This window comes from Prorops nasuta, unplaced genomic scaffold (assembly GCF_024137725.1).
Source record: "Prorops nasuta isolate Cenicafe-Biocafe unplaced genomic scaffold, Cenicafe_Pnas_1.2 PNAS00005, whole genome shotgun sequence".
NCBI classification, from domain to species: domain Eukaryota; kingdom Metazoa; phylum Arthropoda; class Insecta; order Hymenoptera; family Bethylidae; genus Prorops; species Prorops nasuta.
The window spans coordinates 5,449,833-5,474,032 of NW_027116802.1; the positions used below are offsets into that span (position 1 = coordinate 5,449,833).

Sequence of the window (24,200 nt, forward strand, 5' to 3'; positions counted from 1 at the left end):
TCCGTCTCCTTCCCTTCCTACACCCCCCCCCCCTTCTCTCACACTCTACCCCGTCAAAGATTTACCTACAATTCGCGATAAAACGTTTCTTCCTACCGTTGGTATAATCGCCGGTTTTGCCATTCCTTGACGCTCGCTACGTGAGCTACTACGCTCTCGTGCTTATGCTGGAGTTTTTGTTGGAGAGAAAAGTAAGCCTGATTCGTTACTCTCGGGATTACAGCTCTCTTTTCTGCAGGAATACGCGACTCGAATTCCAGCCTCATTGTCGACTGAAGCGTAACAGCAGAACTTTCCGTGATTGCCGCGACTACCCATTTAACTGTAGGTATACTTACTTTGAAGGAGCTCTAACTATGTGGCAAGAAGCAAAACTATTGAATCTCGTTCGTCGTAGTCCCCTGTGTGCAGGTATCGCCGTCCAGCTTCAATAACACTTAACTTTTCTCTCCCCCTCAAGCTCTTCGCTCAGATTTTAAACTTCTCTTATGAATGGTAAAATAACTACTCCTCTTTTTTTACATCTGGATCTCCTTCCCTAGTAATTTTTTCTTCTCGTCAGAAAAGTTGAAGCGTTGCAAGCTTTTTTATTTTCGTTGTTTCTCTCTTTTTGTTTTGTTTTGTTTTTTTTTGTTAAGTTCCGATGAAATCACGTTTAGTGTTTATAGAGATGGGACGGAGAAATTTCATTGAAGAAAATAAAAAGTGAAATTTTTTGAGAGCAGAATGTCAGGCTTCGTAAAAGCTTCGGGTATTGTCTTCGGAAAGTCGATTTGTCTTCGGATCTGCTAATGTCGCCAGGATGACGATCAATCGTCCTGCGAGGAGTCGGTGATGGTCACGTCCCCAAGGAGACTTTTCTGCCTCAAAGTTATACATATATTTTTACCGAAGAGCACTGAAAAGTTAAAACTCTCTCTTGCCATTCGCTGTCGAAAACTTTGATCCAGCTTTCACTGCAGGTGTTTCTCTGAATGGAACGAACGATAATGGAACGATCGTTGTGTATATTAAAGAAAATTCAGTTTTATATATATGTGAAATGAGAAATATTTTATTACGGAGGCACGAGAGAAAATTAAAAAAGTAAAGAGATTCAGCTTGTAAAATTCGGACTTGGCAGTTGATCGTTATCTCATAGAGCGGAGAATCCTTGTTGAATTTTGCTGAGTTTAACTATCGTTCCGTTGGAGGGGGTTTGCGCGATATGGCTCGCCGGTGCGTGCTTCAGCGGATTCTTCCCAAAATTCATCCAAACTGCTTCGCTAGGTCGGATTTCATTTTCTATCCAATAAAAATTCATTCGAGCATGCAAAGAGAAATATTTTCGCTTCATCCTCGTATCATGTTTATTCGAAGATACGAAATGTCTCGTTCCTTTCTTCCGTCGAATATATATATATATATGTATATATACGGCGAGTCTTTATCCTATCTTTTTTGGTGTAGTTTTATCGTGGCTCTTTTCACGAGTTTTTTTCTTATCGAAGAGTTTCAATCGCAGTTGTGATCAGTGAGAAAGATGAAGTACACAGGGCCGAGAGGAGAAAGGGGAGTAAGTAAATAAGGTGTGAACGATGAGATATCGCCTGAGGAAGTTTTCCTGCTTATCCAGCAGGCAGGTCGAATGAATTCTTCCGGCTAGTGGTTTTCCTTCCAGCAGAAAATGGCCCCTCCCTTTCAGCCCACGCTTCGCGTGTCCTTTTTCCTATTCTCGCGAGTGGTGCAGTCGAGCAGTCAGAATGAGAAATGGTCTCTGGGGTTGCTGCGTGCAACTTACAACTCGAGTAGTTGGTTTAGTAGAGCTTCGCTTACCGAATATAACGCAAGGCCCCTCTCCACCTTTTCAAGCTAAGTTAACATCTCTCACGGCTCTCGTTACCACTTATCCCTTCCAGGCCTTCCAGCCAACGCGGTAGCCCACAACCACTGGCTGCAAAGGCTGTATAGTGCTATATTCCTCCCGATTGGCGCTCATCTCGTTCTCCACCGAATTGCCAGCTGATGCCCACCATCCTGACTCTGCGACAATTGCCTGAGTGAAAGCTCGTAGGATTAGCTCGAGAAAAAAAGCCCGGTGAAAAATTGTTTTTTCCTTAACGTGCAGTTTTCACGGAAGAGAGGACGCAACCATACACACTCTGCTGATTCTTTAATTAATCTGCAACTGAGAGAGAGCTGATTCTGTAGAAAGGGGGGGGGGGGGGAGCCATTTTTCACTCGAGACAAAAATCTCATTTGTGGAAGCTTATTCCTGCGGTATCCTTCAGGTATTAGGTATATTGGCTCTTAATTTATATTTACGGGATACGATCCGGTGCATTCTGCTCGCTAGATTTTTCTCATCGATTACGAGGCAATTTTTTTTAACGAGCTCTTGACGCCGTCGCTGGAAAAGTGGGACTGATTTAACGCGGATGGAATCGAGCGATTTAGCGTTAGACAGCTCGATCGACGCGTCTCGAGCCTGCCTGCCTGCCCGCCTGCCGGAGCATAGATCGCATCGAAAACGTAATCTTCCATCGTATGACGTTGCTCCCCACCCTTCCTCGCGATCTTTAAACTTTTTCATTGGTTTCGATCCTGATCGAGATGCTAGATTGGGTGATTTAAAATGGAAGCCTTCGATTACATCAAAGCACCGGCGACGACGACGGCGACGACGACGACGACGGGGAGTGCTGGAATATAGCCCGACAGTCTTCTTATTTTTTTCCTATTATGTTTATTTTGCCAGTAGACGTCCACTTTCCCATCACCACCACCAAATCCTCTTCCAAAGCAATCTACCCGATAATCGGACGAGGAACTAGAGTAAGCAGAGCTTTCGAAAAATGAAATTATTTATTTTGTAAAATTAGATGGGTAGTGTAATTACTCCGGACGTGGAGTCTTTTTGCGAGCAATTGCTGATAGTATATCAGGTTTAACGTGGCAGGTGGATATTCTGTTTATCGCGAAGCTGCAGGAAAATCTGATAGCGGTTCACAGGGATGTCGAGTAATCTGAATCGGGTACAGAGAATTGAGTATTGCGGACCCATGGTCTAGCACGGTAATTAATTAAACAGGATTTCCCGGAATGCTGGGCTCGCTAGTGCCAGATTGGATACGTGCGAATATGAGACGAGTACTTCCGTGTAGGTAGGTGTGACTTTGCGGTGGTGTGCGTGTGCACGGGCTTTGCCGAAAAGCCAAATACCAGCCTAAAACCCACACACAGAATTACGAGACTCTTCCTCAAAGTGGCCGTTCGTCTTCGGCGAAAAACAGCCGGTGGTAAAAGTGTTGCTGGCCTCCTGTATTCTCCACCAACTATAATATACACGTCGAGGCAACATATTGTCTATGCAAGTGGCTACATACACTACTCGCAGCGGAAACAAACGAGCTCTCGTTGAAATATACTCCGCAAGACTTTCTCCTCTAAAGAATGTTTAGCTCGTTCTCTTTTTTCTAGCTCTATTTTTTTATTTAAATAACTACAAGAGAAAAAATTCCATGAGCAAAGGGCGCAGAGTTTCTCGTCCCAGGATTTCCACAGTCAATATTTCATAGAGAGAACTTTGACGCTAATTGCCGATAGCATAATCTGCCAAGATTTCGTCGCGGAAATTTCGAGTGGATTGGAGGTTTCGTTGATTCCATTTTGATGAGGGAGCTATCTTCAAGGGCATATATTTGAGCTGTTGAAAGTGAACATATCACCGGTACGGTTGATGGCTTTCGGATTTAGGATGGGAGAATTTCATATTAGCCGAGTATGCATATAAATGATCTGCGAGGGATCGCGAATATCGATCAGGTAGGCGCCATACGTCATTGTCGCCAATAAAGTTCGGCCCGCCGTGGACAGGGCATTACCAGCGAGCATTCAAAAATGCTACAGCTGTGTCAGGTATTGGAAAAAGCTTTCTGCTTTCGATACCTCACCACCCTTACCCCTTCGCGTTCTCCTCCCTATGACTTTATAGGGCTTTTAAAGTATAAAGTATAACTTGAAAATTGCTCGTCCGCGCAGGCCGTCAACAAAATGACGCGCGGCGAGGCTGCGGACTGTACAAAGTTCCAGTTAAATATACGGCATTCGCGGATCAGAATGAAGCTCCACCGTACCGTACGCTGGATATTACCAACATCCATCACGTATCCGGAGAATCTTTTCTGGCGACTTTACTCGCTTGACTATGATGCATCGCGCCACCCTCATATACTTTCTTAAGTATCCCCAACCTCCCCCCCCCCCTCCCTTTCCCGCACTTGCCACGTACATTTTCCTCCATTTTATCCGATTGATGCACGAATAAATCTGACAGCTTATTCTCCTCACCAGGCACGCTTCTGCCAACATAGCCATCGCGTAGCCATTCCTCCAATTGAGGAAAAACTCGCCTAACCCCTCCCCCATCCCTCTCACTACTCCGTCTACACCTACTCTTCCGCAACTGATAAAAACAGCCATTTGTCTCAATCAACGATAATCCGTGAAAGACACTTGATGAAAACGTTCATTCATCTTAATTAATGAAAAACGTGTAAGATTTTATTGACAAATCAGCCAGCGTTAATAAGCTCCGTCGGATATATCTTGCACTTTCTTGCAACGTGTAGCTGCAATATAATGCGTTTGCCAGGGGAAAACTTGAGACAGGAAATTACCTTCTCTGATAGCTGACTGGTTGCGGACGATAATTGGAAACGCGATAGCTTTCGTGTATTTGCCAACCGATATGATCCCATTTTAATAGCGCGGTGTGATGCGCCGTGTAACGTGTAACCGTAACACACAGTAATGAAGAAGGAGGTGCGTTTGGAAAAGTTGGTGCATCCGTTTAAAGCCTCCGAGGCACGTTTGGCTGATTGGGGTACGTTGTATAGTGGAGTAAGAAAATGTATAAATAGTAGCGAGAGAAAAAAAGTTACACGGTTTTCAGCAAGAGGACTACTCGCCCTTATGGTGATTCGCATCTACGGTGGAAAGAGCGCAGGTCGCGCGGGAAACTGGAAAGTAATTGTAAATATGGATGAGGAGTATTTTTCTCGGCAAGGAAAAACTTTATGAGATGAACTTTGGAAGAGAAGAGATCTTTTTTGTTTCTCGGAATCATTAGGATTTTTCCGGAGCTCGTTCCACGCTCGTAATCGGTTCGTCCCTTTTTTTTTCGTGACAAATGCCCGATTTCGAGCTGTAAATTTAATTAAAGTTTCGAACAATCATGTTTCAATAGCGCAGCTGGCAAAGTAGGGGGAAGAATGTAATCTATTTTACTGGGCGTAATGCAGAAGTTGCGAGAACTTTTACCATTTTCTCTCAAAAAGATTGGATATTTATTGCGTAATTTTCTGTTCTGTGGCACCGGCGATATATTCAACGGACTGCTTGCTTGGTAAGATCTGACCGGTTATCTTCTTCGGCATCTTTGCTACTCATTTTGAGCGTATCGTTTATATTTCTATCCAATCACTTCTGCTGGATATGCTATATTTCTCTGAAATATAATAATACCGTAGGAGCTTTGCAGCAGCAGCAATGCACAGCCATTCCAGGCTTATGGAAAAGCTCGATTTATAAACGTCGAAATATATTTACTATATCAACGTCTGCGCAAATATACGCTGAAATTCATCCGTGTTGAACTTTCAATCTTTGGCAATATTGACCTTTCTATTCATCTGGATGTTAAATTGATTTTTCTAGAAAATCGAACTAATTTAATAAGTATGTGAAATTGTCTTTCATGCTCGTGCAGGGGTTCTTGTTGTTCCGGAATAAATCGATATTAGAAAAAGTTGTGCATATTTATTAAATAACTGGCTTTGATCAAGCGAAATTATAAATTACATTGAGAATTCACTCGTGGAAAAACGCATGCGAAAGCACTAAACGAAGCTGGGCCGCCACGGTAAACAAGAATAAAATTGGAGCGTACACAGGCTACATACTATATTGGATTGAACATATGTTGCTGAAAAACGAAATCGAACCAAATCTCATAGAACTTTTTGCGTTAGTGTTGTACTCGCTCGTTTCATTTAAATTCTTTTTTTGTCCCGAATAAAATGTCTTCTTTATGGCGAGCGGGAACATAACATTTTATAGTCTGTTGTTGACTCGGGCTTGAATATAAAAATACCTATATAAATAAGCATAATAAAAGAGCTTTTGGCATTACAAATTTTCATCATTATAACGCGTATCTTGCCAAGCGCAAAAATGTACCAATCGGGGAAAAAACATGCACCAAATTAATCCGTTTCGAGCATTTTGCTCCATCGACTCTCCCGCAATCCAACATAAATTTTATCTACCACTATATTTTCTCTATTTTGTGTACAGTGAATGCCTTCTTTCGGCCTTGCAGCTTTTTTCAGCCAGAAATATTCGTGAATCGACTGCCGGACGTGAAATGTACTTTTTTATTACCTGATAAAAAAACCTGCAAAAAATCCTATTAGTACACCGAGGGAACTCCTACATATATATATATATATATATATATATGCTATATAAGTTTATTTATCAAATGTAAAATTTGTATTGAACGAGAAAAGCATTTATTGTTTGCTTAGCAATAAGGAATTTTCGTTTTATCTTTGAGTGGTTCGTTAGGGAGAGAAAGAGCATATACACGTACAAAATTGCACTGTTGTACATAATGAGGTACTTGGCATTAAAATAATCTGAAGAAGGAGCCTCGTTCCGAGCATATAATAATATATATATATAGTCACCCCATGTAAAGGTACGAATGACACTAAGATAATTTAAGAAGATTGAAAAGTTTTCTTATTTTCTGCAATCTTGTGGCGCACTTCGGGGTCTCTTTTACGTTGCAGGCTCACAGAGTGACACTGTCCCGCTATCGAATTGCATGTGTCCTATAAACCAGTACGTGTTATTGCATAGATGAATAAAATTATTTAAGTCGCTTTACGTGGCACTCATCTCGCTATTCTCTTAGACCTGCTCGCTATTTCCTCTTGCCAGTCTCGTCGTCCGCTTTTACCGACATGTTTATACGGACTCGCGCAACTAGACAGTCGTATATCCGGCACCGAAAGACCACGAGAAACCGTTCCAAACCAGTTTCAGGTAGGATGCTAGTAGCGTTTAACCACAGTCGACCAATCCGGACTCGGATAGGAGGGTTAACCTAGCGGAGAATCACGCTTCGTGCGTTTCTCACTTCCGAAACGTTCTTCGCCCTCCAGCATCGTTCTCCAAGAATTCCCAGATAACGCGCTGCAATGAAACAACCAATGGACTCGTGACTCTCCACCAACTTCAGTTCTTTAGCTTTTCAAGAGGACCGATCATTGACTTTTTATGTCATTCTATGGATTTTTTTGATTGCTCAATTTGGAGGCAAAGCACATATATCTACATTTAATATATATATACATATAGCGATGATGAAAAAATTATAGGGATCGATGGAGCTGAATAAAGTTTCCTCCGAGCAAGCTTTAGCTCTTTTTCGTATACATATATGCGCATCGATGCAATAGGGCAGGGAAAAGATTACGGTAGCAATACCAATAAATGCGAAGTAACGGTCGCTATGGAGAGCGTTAGACTGCTGTACTTCAAGTTCTAAGAGTCTCGAATAGTTTGACGAGGAGGGTACTTGACTTTCCAGTGTCTTATTTTAGTGAAATTGGGATAAGGGTTTGGTGCTCTAGCGCGCTTCGAGACAGCGAGTTAGTTAGAAGATTCTTGTCCTGCTGTGCTTTAAACAAAGAATTTTCCTCTCGATCTACCCTACGTGTACCTCGTGAAATTCGTTTCGCAAGTAAAACTTGAGGATTGGAGAGAATAAAAATCTTGTCGACGGCCGGGTGAAGAGAATAAGGTAGATACCGGAGAAGGTAATGAGAGGTAAAAATTGTGTGGGCCGGATGAGTCGGGGAGTTACAGTCGAGGGTATGAACAAACTGAAGGAAATGTGTGTGTGTGTGTGTGTGTGTGAGTGAGAGAGTGAGAGAGAGAGAGAGAAATGGAAATTTGAAGAAAGACAAGGATGTCCGGAGAGAAAAAAATAAGAGGGAAGCTACGAGGGTAAAAGGCCGGAGACTGACTGATATTTATCTCGCTTCCGTTTGCCTTGTACTGAGAGTCGTTTGAAATTATTTAAGGCAAGGCGAGAAAATTTGCTCGGCACATCTGTACGTGCCTTTGCGGCAAACTTTGAGAGCCGTGAATTCGCTTCATGTTTCTTTTATAGCCGACTACGTGGCGAACCACTCTTCGCCAAACTCGTATTACCTTAATCTCAGGTACAAAGCGTTAACCTTTTCTTTTGTTCTTTCGTTTCATTCCACGGAAGCTCCGGCTCCTATCACATCGAATGAAAGCTCTCGCCGATTTACGAACGCGAACCACTGCAGAAGACCTTGGCCCTCTGTCCAAATTTCAGCAGATGAAACATTTCATGAAAATGTTACACATATCATTGAGGATCTTGAACATTTTATTCTTTATAGATCTATATAACAGTAAAGTTTGAAGTTTATATTAATTTTTAATATTGCATTCCTTTATCTTATCTTTTCAGTCTGTATTTTCCAATAAGATTTCAAGTCAGGATCGAGCTTTCTGGAATGAAGTGAAATACTATCTACGCGCGTCTTACTTAATCCCCAAGACATTTTGCAAGTTTTTCACCAAGCATTCTTTCACGACTCGCAAAAGAAAGATTTTCCGCACGTGGCTTTTCTACTAGAAACGCAGAGATTCACACTTGAGGTGAACCAACAATAGCTAAAAGCGAGAACAGAGAACTTGTTATTCCGCCATTCTCTTTCGAGCTGTCACTCTGTCACCGCTTCTTTTATCATTCACCGGATTTACCTTTTCACACCTTTTCCGGTGCACCTTCGAGATTGAAATGTACTTTAACTGAGAAATCAGTGCTTTAATTTACGCTATTCGAAAAGAAGGACGAAACTTTAAAAAAATTTTAATATGAGGCACTAGAACGTTGGAAATCCCGACTGCAATTTTTCCACAATTTATCCATGTAATTTTTTCCACTGAATTCGATTTTCCGACAGAGTTTGCTCATCATCTCAGGTTTCTAAGATAACCTATAGATATAATGTTTTAAAAATTACAGTTTTAAGATATTTTATTATTCCATATTATTGAATAGAAGAAATTTTTTCAAATAGTTTTCATGACACTTTGGTAATATATAGGTACTATACAGGGTGAGGAAAAAGAACGGATACCCTTAAATATCTATCAAACTATATGTTTTAGAAAAAAATGTTTCAAATAGAAGTTTTAGGATTTCAAAAAATCTATCATATCAGATTATAAGTTTCGTTTTATATAGCAAAGTGAATGTAAGGTCAAGATCACTTTAATTTTTTTTAATGGGAGCCCCTATTTTTTATTACATATTCTTGTTGCTTATTTCAAGAGCTTTCCAAAGCACTATAGGAAATTGTTTTTATCTTAAAAATTGTTTAAGTTACAGACATAAAATATGTTGCCACGGACATTAGCGTTGGACTTACATTTCGTGCGTGCGTGTGGGTGTGCGTGTGTGCGTGTGTGTGGGTGTGCGTGCGTGTTCGTGTGGGTGTGCGTGCGCGTGTGTGTGCATGTGTGTGCGTGTTCGTGCGCGTGTACGTGTGTGTGCGTGTTCGTGCGCGTGCGCGCGTGCGCGCGTGCGCGCGTGTGTATCTGATACTGTTGCTTTTGTGTGTATGAACGGTTTAGATCAAATGTTCGAAATGTTCGCCAAGTGCAGTTTGGCAGTATGCTAATCGGTCATAAAATCCTAACGTAGCATTCTGAATGTGTGCTCTTGGAATCAACACGGCTTGATCTAGAATGCGGCGGCGCAGTTGTTGTACATTTTTCGGCTTTTCTATGTAAACTTTATGCTTCAAAACGCCCCATAAAAAATAGTCGAGAGGCGAGAGGTCCGGCGATCGCGCAGGCCATTCAATCGTACCTCTTCTCCCTATCCAACGGTCAGCGAAAACTTGATCCAAATAACGTCGAACGACTCTTCCATAATGTGGCGGAGCGCCGTCTTGTTGGAACCAAATGTTTTCCATATCTTCACCAACAGTTGCTCTTATTGCAGGAATTATTTGATTTCTCAGCATAGTTAGATAGACGTCTGCAGTTAAATCTCCTTCAATAATGAAAGGACCTATTAATGTATTATTTAAAAGACCTGCCCAAACATTAACCTTACCGCGATATTGCGTATGTGATTCGTCGATCCAATGAGGATTCGAGTCCGACCAAAATCTACAATTATGTCGATTAACTGTACCATCAAGCTGAAAAGTTGCCTCGTCTGAAAAAACTATGTTGGGAAGTAAGTGAGGTTCTGCAATTATTTTGGACATCATGAATTCGCAAAACTCTAAACGTCGATCAAAATCATCTTCATTCAATTGTTGCACTAATTGAATTTTATAGGAGTGGAATTTCTCCTTTTTTAATATTTTGCAAACTGACTTTTGATCTATTTCGTGTTCTAGAGATGCCCTGCGAGTGGAAGTGTGTGGATTCTCTACAAAGGATTGTAAAACATCTAATGACTTCTCAGGATTAGATGCTGTTGCTGGTCTTCCTGTTTTTAATCGGTTTTTAATGCCACCAGTTTCTTCAAAGCGCTTGATTGTTTTACCAATAGTAGCTTTAGAAATAGGTGTATTTCCATTTCGGAAGGTTGCATTAAAGATCTGCGTCACCTCTCTGTACGATCTTTGTCTATTTCCCCAGCCCCTTATCATTAAAAGAGTTATTCTTTCATTTTCGGTGAGTTGAGGCATTTTCAAAAAACAATATTAACAATAAAACAAAGCACAAACAACGTAAACAATAGAAAGTAAATTGATACGTGATTTGGGGTCTCACTGATACCGATGATCTATTAAACCAACAGGCAATAAGTAATGAAAGTAATTAAAAGCATTAAATATTGAGTCGTTATGAAAACAATAAATAACGAATATTTGCAAAAATAATTGGGACGGAGCAACTACAAAAATTACTAATAAATATTATTCAAAATGGCAATGGGCACTAAGTAGATTTCTAAATATTGAGTTGTATATTTTCCAACTTATATTAGGGTTGTCTATGCGGTGTGAAAATCTCATGTGATCATTCATACACCATAACACATACAAGAGATGCAATCTGGAAGAATACATTTTGTGTAATATTAGTTCCAGTGATATCATAACTTCAGAGGTCTGTAACTTAAACAATTTTTAAGATAAAAACAATTTCCTATAGTGCTTTGGAAAGCTCTTGAAATAAGCATCAAGAATGTGTAATAAAAAATAGGGGTTCCCATTAAAAAAAATTAAAGTGATCTTGACCTTACATTCACTTTGCTATACAAAACGAAACTTATAATCTGATATGATATATTTTTTGAAATCCTAAAACTTTTATTTGAAACATTTTTTTCTAAAACGTATAGTTTGATAGATATTTAAGGGTATCCGTTCTTTTTCCTCACCCTGTATAACAATTAATGCTAAAGTATATGAAGCATGTTCAAATTACAAAGTTTGATAGATCTTAAAATGGTCAAATATATTAAAAAATTATCAAATTCACACATTGTTGCATTAATGTCACCTATACGATTGATAAGTGAAGGCCGTGTGGAGGAGAAAATGTTCGAATCCACTAACATCGCAGCATAGAAGTGAAGGAGCAAGATTTTATCAAAAGCATCTATATAGAAGAATATACTAAATTATATTCTACTGTTGACAGAAGAAACGCAGGGAGATCTCACAAGGCGTTGAGCGTAGCAGATGAATTGGAGTGGTAGGTCAAACCCAAGATCAAATATAGATTATTAATTTCCGCTTCTAACTTTGCCCTATCCGCGCTTCCGTCCATCGAATTTCCAACATCGCATCAAAATTACGATCAAGGTTTATTTTCGAAAAAGCTAATTTAGCCTCATCAGCCGAACCGCCGTCTGCTCTGCATCGAAGTTCCTGGGAATAAGCATCTGTCATCACTTGCAGCCTGCGAGAGAGCATATACATTTTCACTGGTCACACTCGCCTACCATCTTGTTCCGGAAATTGAGTTTCTGCAACCTTCGTGAACCTGATACGCGTTACTCGTCCTTCACCTAACGTGATTCTACACTTTGACTCGATAATCTTTAAACCCCTCTTGTCAATAAGCAAAATAAATCTTCTTTTTAACCTTGACAAATTTAACAGATTTTTGCATCGAAAAAACAAAATTCCAGCGTTCTCCATTGTTGAAACAAGCAAATATGTGAATATAATTATTATTATACAAAATTTTGAAAGATAATATAGTAAATGAGAAAATTGCATTGGGGATAAATGGAATTAACTTTTATTGCTGTACGGTAAATTGAACATTATTAGGAATCTTGCAGGAAGGGAAGGAAGACCTACTCACGAAGTACAAGCAAAATATTATAAGTTACCCTAATTGAATACAATCGGTTAATTCGATTTGAGGAACTTTAAAATTTTAATTGGAAAATGGACTACAAAAATTAAGACGCTGTTGAAGTTAAGATTTAAAGCGGCGGCGAGGAACACCAGTTATGGAAGATAGAAGGGAGAGAATGATGTTGGGAGTAATAGATACGGATGGTCGTATTTCAATTTCAACGAGAGATCATCTTACTCTCTATGACGAGCCATTCGCTAAAAGTGCTTGAGAAGAAATCTTAGGCGATTCTTTTCTGAAATGTGTTGTCATTAAACCTACTGACTGAAATATACTGTTCAAGAGTTTCCTGCTCTTGCACTTATTGCATCTATCCTGATACCAGCAAATGCTCTCGCCTCTATTCGAAGATAATTGCAAATTTCGTTTTTCGACGGTGAGGATAAAATAAAATAAAAACAGGTATCCTCTCGATTAATGTAAAGGTTGCAGCAAACCTACGTACGTCCCAATTTTAGCGTCGAGGTTTTCATCAGGGAAAATTCAGCGAGGACGCGTTTTTGTTATCGAAATATTGTGCGTCTCTGTCGCACTTTAGTAATGAAAGTTGGTTGCTCGTCGAAAACGCACGCTAGAGATCCTTGCTGGAAGTTTACAGGCGTCGCACGTAGCAAACGAGTAGGACAAATTGGCTGCTGGTGAAAAATTTTGCCTGGCCTTTATTTAGCAGTAGCGCGATAACGGAAATAACAAGGACGTTTTTAACTCCATTCATTCGCTCCGGTTAAGCGTTTAACAACCGAATTCCCTAACTATCAATTTTCTCCCGATTCGTTGTGCCGTTCGGCTTCGGAAAATGAGGGCCATGCAGATAATCCGTTGCTTTCGTAGCACGACACATTATTTGTTTTTGAACACAAGATTTTCACACACTTTCCACCGTGTACCATTGGTTTTTCTATTATCGGCAGGAGTTTCTACGGGCTGAAAAAAGCCAATGGTTTTTGTTTGCGGATCGAACCGCAGTTTTTCTCGGATGATCAAAGTTACGTAAGTTACGAAGCACTTAGTGTTTATGTAGCCCCTTGGGTGTAGCATGTGTCGTTGGAAATGATAAGAAGAAATTGTATTAAAAAGTTTTCTTACTTGGTTACAGCCTAGCTCTTGTCGAGGTGGAAGCGCGCCGGGAATATTTGGTCCATTTCGCATATTGCCCTACGGTGAATTGTCCGAAAAGAAAATGAGCAAAAGCATTTCCGGCTGCTAGACGCATTCTCCGTCTGTTCTCATTCAGCCTGCTTTTTACAGTCCTTGACATTTTATGAGAGTTCAACTAGTCGGTATCGCGATATACAGCAAATATATTCATTGTCTCCTTTATATGTCCAGCTTTACGTTCCTCTTTTTCTCATTCCACTTTTCGTCTTTCATTCCGTTTCGGCTTCTTCTCGGTCATTTGACTTACGACTTTTGCTTCCGCAACCCTCCTTCAACTTTACTCAAGGTTAAATGAAATTTACCAAAATGAAATGCTTACCTAAAACATTCGTATATGTATTTTATAATACCTAACGCGTATCTCTTATTTTTCTAACAATTTTTTTATTGCGTGTTTCATCGACAGTTTCCTCCTCTCTCTCTCTCTCTCTCTCTCTCTCTCTCTCTACAGCAGATATACACGAGAAATTCGTACATCGCGCTCCTCGATTTCCAATTGTATATGTGAAAACTTATTCGGAGTAAAGCTTACATTTATATTCCAAAGTTACCTCCTGCATCAGAGAGATTTGCCGAATAATCTCAGCCGATTTCGCAGCAGAGCCATATAATATATATTTAGCTGCTCCACACGAAACTTATTTTATTTTCTTCAAAGATTTTCTTTTTATTCCTTGCAATCATAAAGTTGTAAAGTGAGCCATAGCCCGGACTGATGGGAGAGATTAAAAAAGATTGTAGGAAGCAGAAAGAGTGTCGCGGATAAGAAAAGCTGAGAGTTTTTTGCTAGTCGGTGACTATTCGACGGTGTGGTATAGGTATCTTATTCCTATAGCCCCTCTCGGAGGAGTAAGACGACTATTCGAAGACTTATCTCGCGGCTTGACTGGCCGAGTGAAATGGTGGTTGGACAGGGGGGAGGTTTGCTCGACTTCGGACTTACTTACCCTGGAACACTGCGGGCTGTACAAGAACCTTGGGAAAATGGAATTTCGAGCCTCGCACCATTACTGAATAACTCCCTTCGCACAGGAATATAAGAAAGCACGAACCTTCTCTCACCAAAGAATAGATCCGTTCTGCGGTAGGTATATCGCTCTGCTCTGCATCCTTTGCATCCTCCAAGAAATTTTATTACACCGGAGCTAAAGAAAAAACAAAGCGGTCATAATAAAGTTAAGATAACCCAAGGGTTGGTGGAGAAAACCTATTTTATATACGGATGGTAAAATCTTGTGATATATGATTACTAATATTATTGAAAAAGAGGAGAGTGCCGGCTGAGGGGGGCGAGTGGGTCGAGGAAAGAGAAATATCGAGGAATAAAATTACTCGTGCTCTTTGAAGATAACATCAGGCGCGGACTAATATTTTCTTATTGAATCTTAACCCGGGTAGTACGTATCCTTAGCGTAAGCTGGCAACCCGGGGCTTAATCGTGATTCTCGTTTTGGCAATTACAGCAGTCTGGTTAAATGCAGAACACGGAGCAAAGTGAATGTGCATTTTTAATCGATTCATGCACTCTGGAGCGTATAACATGGGTCAGCCAACATCGGATTACAGTAAGAAAGAGCTCAAAGAGAATTGCTCGAGTGCCGTTCAACAGTAGCGGCCCTCGGGAACGCTTTTGATGCACTTTCGACGAAACAAAAAGCGCTGAAATATATCCCAGCGATAGCTGCAGTGCTCCCAGCAAAATACAAAAACTTGTATGAAAGAATTGGAAGATTCAACTGCACGGCCACTCGCCAAATGCACACCCAAGCGAAGAAATTCCAGCGAAGACAAAGTGTGTATTATGAATTGGTATTGTAATATATTCATCTCGTGACTCTATCCTATAGTGTAGCTAGAGTGCAACTGAATCGACGAGAGGTGGAAAGAGAGCGAGAGAGAGGGACCACACGAGAGAAATGAAAAAATGTCCACGACGTTGCCAGATACGCAGGTGTGGATTTGAGAATTGAAGCTCCAGTGTGCTGAAACACATGCCATTAAAATCGTAAGGAAATATAAACCGGGAGAATCGTGCGTAAAGGATGCTTCGGATAAATTATGCAGGAGGGCATGAAAAATTCTAAAGAAAGGTGGTAGTGAAGGCCCGCTTTCAGGGGTATCGCTAGGGAATGTATAGGCTGGGTGAAGGGGGCAGTGGCGTAAGGAGATTCACATTATCGTGCATGTTGGATGACGGGATGGTAGAAGCAGCCAGTGTGTGTGTGTGTGTGTGTGTGTGTGTGTGTGCGTGGAAGGGCTTATAGCGAGCCGGATAGAAGCTGCTATGATATGAAACTTTGATCAAGAAGCGTATGCGCAAAAGCATCCCTGGAATCGGAACTGCTCACCCATGGGAGTCTGCAGCGAGTCGGTGTGAACTGCCTTTTCAAGAGACGTCATTCACCAATCACAGTAACATCAATTTCTTCCTTCACTCCCTTATTCGATTCTCTTCCATTTTATATAAATAGCCGACAATCTCTCCGAAACCCAATAAAATTCCACTAGAAATCACTGAAAGAAATCTGCAAGGAGCAAATTAAACTGACTTTAATTCCAAAGCGAATATCCGAATCGATTTTATTCTATCAATCGAATTAAAGTAAAACGGTACAAATCACACCAATTATTTTTTTATGATCAATGAAAATTTTCGTTTTCTTTTAAAACCTATCGTTTTGAAACTATTTAATCGTTCGCTAGAAAGTTTTCTTTGATAAAAGCAAATCTTTGTCGAGTAAACATTGTCATTTGAACTTAACGGTTAGCTCACCAGTTTTTCTTACGGTTTTCCAACTTTTTACCAGTTTTTTTCCCGTAGAGAAAAGTACTTAAGACCGCAAGACTAGTAACACTTGCCTCAGTCATTCGTAGAATTAGTGGCATGGGTAAGGGAGGAATAAAAAACTTTTCAAATTTCTTCCATAGGAATGGAACTTCTCACGCTTGTAAAGCGTAATAAATGTGTTTCCGTTGACAATATAGCAGTGAGAGCCTCTCAGGGCACCACTATGAAAAGCAAATATCATTAAAAGTGGTCTGTATATTAATTGACTCGTGATACATATATATATATATATATATATATATATACGAGGCAGAGAGACGTATAAAAGCATGGATATTATATGTACATGTGATAAACTGAAATGGAGAAAGCAATTAGCAGTAGCTGGTGTAATTGTTATCGAGTGCAGCCGTATTAAGCTCTCTGATACACACGAAATTTTGTTAGCGAAAATTTCTGCTCGTCCGTAGAATTTATAAATAGAATTACCGGCCGAGACTTATGAATCGTTTCGCTTGTTTCAGACCGTTGCTAAAGCAGATCAAAAACTCGGCGGAGTCTCACATCGTACTGGATTGCTCGACCGAGAGAATCTACGACGTATTGAAGCAAGCTCAGCAAATTGGAATGATGAGCGACTATCACAGTTACCTCATCACTTCGCTGGTACGTACGTCCTTTAATTAAATGAGAATGCAATTAGGGTTAGACTTCCTAGCGACCAACTAGTCGATCCCGTAGGAACCGAACGATTCAACCTTACCTTCTAGCCCCACCAGCTCGATCGAATTTGTACGCTCCACGTCGTTTCTCTCACATAATGTGCTCTCAACTCAACACTCTCAACTAGTCTCAACTCTCCTCAACTAGTCATAATAAGTTTCCCAGGAAACTCCTCCTCTTTTCGATGGAAAAAAAATCCCATTTCACCGATTGCTAGGTACGTATGTTCAGGGCTAACTTCATTGAGGGCGGAAAAATTGGAGAGGATCGTTTGTTTATGGAGGATCGATAGCATTCTTGGATCATTAAGGGAATGGGTCTGCGCGTGATAGCTGGGAGATCTTATTTGTCCCCGAACCGACACGCGGTGTGCGGTGCGAGAGCTTTGACGCGTTCTTAGTCAGGATCAATAGCTTTCCTGCGAAATACTCGAGCCACCGTCGCTGTAAATTATCCGTACGAGCGCCAAGCAGAAATCGATTACCGAGCTTCGGTACGTCCCGAGAGATTGCTTCGCTTGTCGTTTCTCCAACGTCCTGATTTGAATCGCGACGCTGATAACGCTGCTTTTCGCAATTTCTATTTTGTGGCTTCCGCGTGTAAACTTTGAAAAAATCTTACAGCCAAAAAGGTTTATTTTCTCAATCAACCCTTTAGCACGATTAGGCCAGCTCGACCCGTCGTTCAACCTTCGTTATATTTTCATAAACCTGCATAGTGTAGATAATACGAAGAAATAAAGTAGAATACTCTTTGAACTTGTCGAATAACTGTGAAAGAGGAATTTTCTTCGATGAGCTTTGTGGTAAAATTAAATTTCAATGATCTGGATAGATTTGAATGGAGATAATAATAAAGTTGATGCTAGATTCGAGTCTGCCAGAAAGATTCTGAAAATACTCGTGTTTCGTTGGAGATTCTTGGTAAAATCTGTGTTTGCTACACCGGAAGGTTTTTATTTCGTTTGGATCGGCATCCGATTACATTTTCGCATTAATGTGTGACGAGATTCCTCCTTTATCCTCGCCGGCGGAAAGAGAATATCCTCCGGGCATGAACGCTCTTCGGAAGAGTCGGGCGGGAGCGAGGAATCTGGGATTTTTCTGTGATTCGCGCCAGAAGAGGAAAGAAACAGTAGAGAGAGAGAGAGAGAAGCCGAGTTAAAGGGAAAGATCGCTGTGAGACACGAGATCGTCGCACGTGTTGTTCCGGTATTGCTGGAGGCACGATCAGTTCAATATCGCCAACCTTTCCCAGCTGTCTCCCTTCTCTTTTTCAAAATTCCTCTCCTCTCGACCCTGACACACAGTCCCGCAAAGGAATAAAGCTTTTACGCCACGGATGCAGAAAGTGCGAAAGAGCACCCTGCAATAGCTCTAACAATTTCCCAGCTACATTCGACCAACGAAATTTCATAATATTCCCTAAACGCTGACTCATCGTTTCACTCTCAAACGTGAACCTTCTCGGATTAACCTACGAGGTCAAGAGTTTATATTCCATGAGAGTTATACATGTATTTTTTTTTTATAAAACTGTCAGAATTAAAAAAGAAAAATGATAAAAGGGAAAATTTACATATCTTGTCCCAAAGAAGTTGAGGCTACCGCGGGGTAACCAAAGCATTTATTTACCGACTGAATATGCGAAGGGGCTGTTGGTTATATTTCCAAGTGGAGCTTATATACGCTATGGTGCCGCTTGAAAAACATTTACTTAGCTCGATGGATGGACAAAGAGAGCGCGAGGGGTGCGAGCAAGGGGGAGGTAGTGGAAGGGATTGAGAGAGACGACATCGTGTTAGTGGTTAAAGCTAAAAGCCGCCTCGGGATAATTAGCAATTTACCGATGCAGGCTAGAAGCAGTAGTGGAGAAGCTGCAGGGTGTCGGGTGTCAGGTGTCGGGCGAAAAGACTGCAGAGGAGCCCACGGCAATAAGTGATAAAAAATAAATGGAGCTTTAAATGGACACGGTATATAGGAGCTGCAATTTATCTTGGTCCTCCACCAGATTTCAATTTAGATCCATTAAAATGTAAATTAGCAAAGGTATTTGTTCAGATGCGAAAGGTAGGTATGGTATGAGAGGTGTCCTTTCTTCTTTCCTCGCCCACCCTCCCCCTTCCCCCTCCCCTCCTCTCTTCACCCAGCTGCTTCCTTTTTCACCTTACATGTTCTGCTGCTGCCAGTCCTTCACCCCTTTTCCACTCTTCAGCGGTGTTGGCTCTCGCGGGGCCAGTTTACACGGTACACCGGCTAGGATTTCTCTTGGCCGACGTCGAATCCGTAAAGAGAATCCCTAAAGCCGTCGGCCTTTGATTTTAATTGCCAAGTCTCCCAACGAGATCCTTCGTTACTCATGTACTTTATACACCAACGTGCTTGAATTTAGCTCGATGCTCGCACAGACTCCCTACTAACCAAATTAATGCTGTCCCCCGCTCCAATTAATTAGACTCGTATAATCGCACTCGCCATTCTACCCTCACTCCAACCGTTTCGTTCAGCCCCCTCCTACAGGACCTGTCTGCTATACCATTTCGCCATCTCTGCTTATTTTATATATATATATATATATATATATATATATATATATATATATATATGTGATTCAGTTTGCCCTTTGGAACTCGTTCCTTATTACAAGATATCGAAAAATTGACAATTTCTCGTAAAATTGCGTTGGATATATCGGTGAGTAATAGCTTTTTATTTTCATTTATATCGTCCAATGCTGGTAGCAGAATCCAGCTTCATCCATCAGAATCTGACCTTTTTGTCGAACGATCAAAAGAACGCTGACCCTTTCAAGCGCGGCGAAGGGCGAGGGGACCGAGAAACTATCGAGAGAAAAAGAGAGAATTAACTTATTTCGAATTTTTACGTTTGGCTATCAAGAAAATCAGTCGATATATATATATAAGAAGGATGGATTAATTTTCTCCCTGTTGAATCGCTGGATGGGTTATGGTCTGGTTCGAGGCGTCGCGAGATAGACGCCACTCGTTACGATTATATTATGCTCACTAGCTTCGTAGGGATCATTAGATTCTCCGGCGACGCCAAGGCGTCGCTAAGCTTCTTACGACGAGGCTTCGATCGTGCAAACGCTCGCGCAGAATTAATCTCACGACGCAGAGACGATCACTGCAGCTCATATACGAATTTCTTCGTCATTAAAAATCGAAATTGCTCCAGTATTGTCATCGTAATGCCGGTAGTTGCTCCAATTAAAAGGAAAATCCGTCAGCTTTTCCGCTCGACTAATCGAGAGAGAAAAAATCCCCTTCCTAATGGGGGTGAGTTTGGTACTTTTCGAGGCCAATCGGGTATGCGCTAATCCAGGAAAAATAAAGATAAGTCGGATCTCAATGAGAGGGTTGAAATTACGCCGCAACTTTTTCAATGGAAATCCCTTGCTGCAGGAAAGAGTTGTCGTGGCGGATTGCGTCAGTTAATTCGGTATAATAAAGGAAGTAGTTAAAGCGTTAGATAGGCTTTGTTGCAAAATCGCGACATGGCGGAGAGGACGGAGTTAGCTTTGTGGGTGGAATTTAGTGGAAAGAAGCTCGTTTATCATGGTGGAGAGGCGCGGCTTCTCTTGACGTTGTCCTGCTTGCAATATCGCCGCATGCTGATACGTCGATGGAATAGCGTTAGACCGGGCTACCTATACATCCATATATAGTATAAAAGCTGAGAGATCGATCGCGTATCGATCGGTGCGTGTGACGTCACAGCTTAAACCATGCAATTTCCGAGGACTGAAAAGGGCCACGGGGATTCATGTACAAACTCTCGAGGAAAATATCCAAATTTTCAGCGTAAACTTTGAATCTTGCGTTATTCAATTGTATACATAGGATTATAACGTTAGAAATAACGATATTACGGATTTCGTTCGAGGCGATTGATTGGATTAAAGTGGATAAATGAGAATTAACCGAGGAGCGGGGGTTAAGGATACTCAGCCGCGCGAGGCTGCTCGCTGGGCATATACTGGTCGATGTTAGGATTTCGCGTGGCTCTATGTGACTGCAGATTGGTGGTAGGCATGGAGGTTGAAGGAAAAGGGGGTGTGATCGATGAGGGATCGATGGATCAGGGAGACGTCGGCGGTGGATCGCCGATCAGGAGGCACGCGATATTCCGGAGAAAGGACGTATGTACTACGTAGTAGGGTGCAGTGATGCCGGCGTGGCGGCGAGGCGGCAAGCTGACAGGCAAGCTGGAAATACATAGGAAAGTTATTTACCGTGGGCAGTACGCGGGACAAAGGATAATAAATGGCCGCGCCGGGCTCCTTGAGCATTGGAACGGGTGGACGTGGCTGTGCGGAGCAGCGAGTTTAAATCACGTCGTCCTAACGATATAGACACCCACCTAGAGGACACCCACTCTATTCTCCGTTCGGATATCTCCATCCGCTTCGACCGCTGGCCCAACCAGCGCGCGCTCCGCTCCCTCGCAAACAGCATCTGTCCTCGCTACATGCAAATGCTCACCTTCCACACGATAGCTACCCCCTTCACTCATACTCTTACATCCTTCCATTCTTTCTTTTACTCACACTGCATCGAGAGTATTGAGTCCTCCACTCTTATTCGCCCTATCTGCTCACTCGCCAACACTATGTATATATGTATATATACGCATTCCCCGATCACCGTCCACACGTCCATCTTTATACTTCACTGGCGCATCAAGCACGACTTCTAATAGTGGAATAAATTGATGGGAAGAAAGTAGAAGAACATGCAATGAGTCGTGACGAGCAACGATGCTAATGTATTGTGTATATAGCTGAATTCGCAGTGCATGGATAACTTTGTATCAGTATATGACAAAGATTCGTATTCTAGTAGAGTATGTAATTTTCCTTCAACGGTATCCAACGTATTTACATATTTATTATCGAAAGAAGAGACATATTTTCCGAAAGTAAGTTGGAGGTTGTAATATAGGCGTTGCCTGGTCTCGCAGACGGAAGTAGTGGCAAACACGAACGCTCTTGGGAGTTCTCATATGCATGGGCTTTCAAATGAGTTGATAAAGTGTATAAATTGCAGTTTAATGCGAATATATAAAAGTATAAGTATCGTGTCTACTTTGTGGCAAGATCTTTGCATAGGAGTAACATAAATCAGAAGGCTACTTAACGAGGTCCTATTAAATATGCAACGTTACGCTTCTTTGCATGGAGGAATCGTGAGATTTCAGCGACAAGGGCGTTTTATAGCGAGCAAAAGGAAAGCTGCGAATTCCTCTTATTATTGCCCTGCTTAATTAGTAACGCGATTATAGGAGTTCCAATAATTAGATACGGACCGAAGTTGGGTAGAAAGGCGCCAACTAAGTAGATTTTTCATGGAACTTTCATAGAACATTTAGGCCAGTATAGATAACTACGTGCTGGGTGACTCGAAATGCCTCTCCACCGAGGTGATTAGGAAGGATAACGAGATAGCTCGGGGATGACCCGCTCAGCATCGGCGGAACGCGCGGCGCGGCGTGAGCACGATTTGATGGAAAATCTAGCATCGACCTGGCCCACTGGATGGACTCGGTGGGAAATTCGATCAAGCTTCACTGCACGTCATTAATTCGACTTAAATAACATTCAGCTCTCGATGAAGCTCTCCCGCCCGCGTTCCGGGACATTTACCGTGCATCGTCCCCGCAAACGCTATCCTCCCTGCTCTCTCTCTCTCTGCCTCTTCTTTCCAACATACAACTTACAGCAAAACCACTCTCAATCCTATCGAATGTCCCCGATTCTAACCGTATATACAAGGTCGATGCAAAAAATCTTGTCAATTACGTTATAGCAACTTTTTCCTTTTCCGTTGCAGGATCTCCACAGCGTCGATCTGGAGGAATTCAAGCACGGCGGGACCAATATCACTGCCTTCCGGCTAGTGGATCCGGAGAAGCCGGAGATTCAGAAAGTCGTGCAGGACTGGATCTACGGCGAGAAGCGTTATAACCGCGAGCTAGACATGGGACAAAATACAAACAGGGTAAGTATTTTTAATGATTCCATTGAGATTTTAGAAAACGTTGTATACCCCTGTAAGAATGATCAGGAAAATCACAGAATTAGATTATTGTTAATCGGTCTATACGGAGATAAATAGGTGTAAAGCAAGCATATATGCTCTAAATTGGCGATAGATAAATATATTTGGGCCGAGAGTACCTAAGCTAGATGTGGTGGAAGGAGAGTCAGGACTCAGGACATTATCGCACCCGGAGATACGTATGCTGGAGAACAAGTTGCTCGCGTATTTACCCGCATGTACTACTAGTTGGCCGTATGTATACACGCAATAGCGCGCACGAACGCGAGACCTCCAGAGCGACGGGAAATTACCTGTGCAATTTACTCACTTCCGCTCCGTGCACCCCTCCCCCACCCTTCCGTTTTCCGTTGGCCTCCCTAAAATTGCCGGCGTCGCTAACGAAAGGGCGAGGGATTAAACAGCGCGGCATACGTAGTACACATACATGTTTATCCCCCTCAGCCGCTGCGTCGCCACCCCTCCCCTCCCATTACCTAATTCATGCGCAAACACGCGCAGACCCGTTCTTAACTTTCGGTCGTCTTATTCTCCGACCACGCAATGCGATTATAAACTTTCGAGTGCGCAAATATACACGCAGTAACGCGCACCAACGAGAGAACTCGGTTCAGGAACAATGGGAAATTATCTGCCCAATTCATCCGCTTTCTCCTTGCCAGGTCCTAGTCTCTCTTCCGGTTCCCGCTGGTCACCCTGAACTAGAACCTTCATCTACAGCAAAACCATCCTGCAGGGACTGAGTGGCTTGACACACGCGTATATACCTCTTTACCTTCTTCACTCGATTGTCGCTACTCTGATCTCCCACTGTCCATGCGCAAGCACGCAGAAAACCACTGGTGATATCTCAGTTGGTCTTCGTGTCTTCCTCATTCGTGCAATATAATCGCAAACACTCCCCAGTGAGTAGCGTCATTAACACAGGACCTTCTAGGGAATTTATATATACAGTACAACTGT

At 41.9% G+C, this 24,200-nt stretch overlaps 1 protein-coding gene across 3 annotated transcripts in view; it reads left to right on the plus strand.

Annotated features, from left to right (window-relative positions):
* LOC136773531 (glutamate receptor ionotropic, kainate 2-like) overlaps nt 1–24,200 on the plus strand; it is a 130,698-nt gene that overhangs the window by 88,841 nt on the left and 17,657 nt on the right. For all 3 annotated transcript variants that reach the window (XR_010822636.1, XM_066727274.1, XM_066727275.1), the window contains exons 6-7: nt 16,960–17,101; nt 23,010–23,177. Coding sequence is in view for 2 of the 3 variants with exons in the window: in XM_066727274.1 (XP_066583371.1) it covers nt 16,960–17,101; nt 23,010–23,177 (310 nt within the window). In the remaining variant the exon portion in view is untranslated. The remainder of the gene's footprint in view (nt 1–16,959; nt 17,102–23,009; nt 23,178–24,200) is intronic.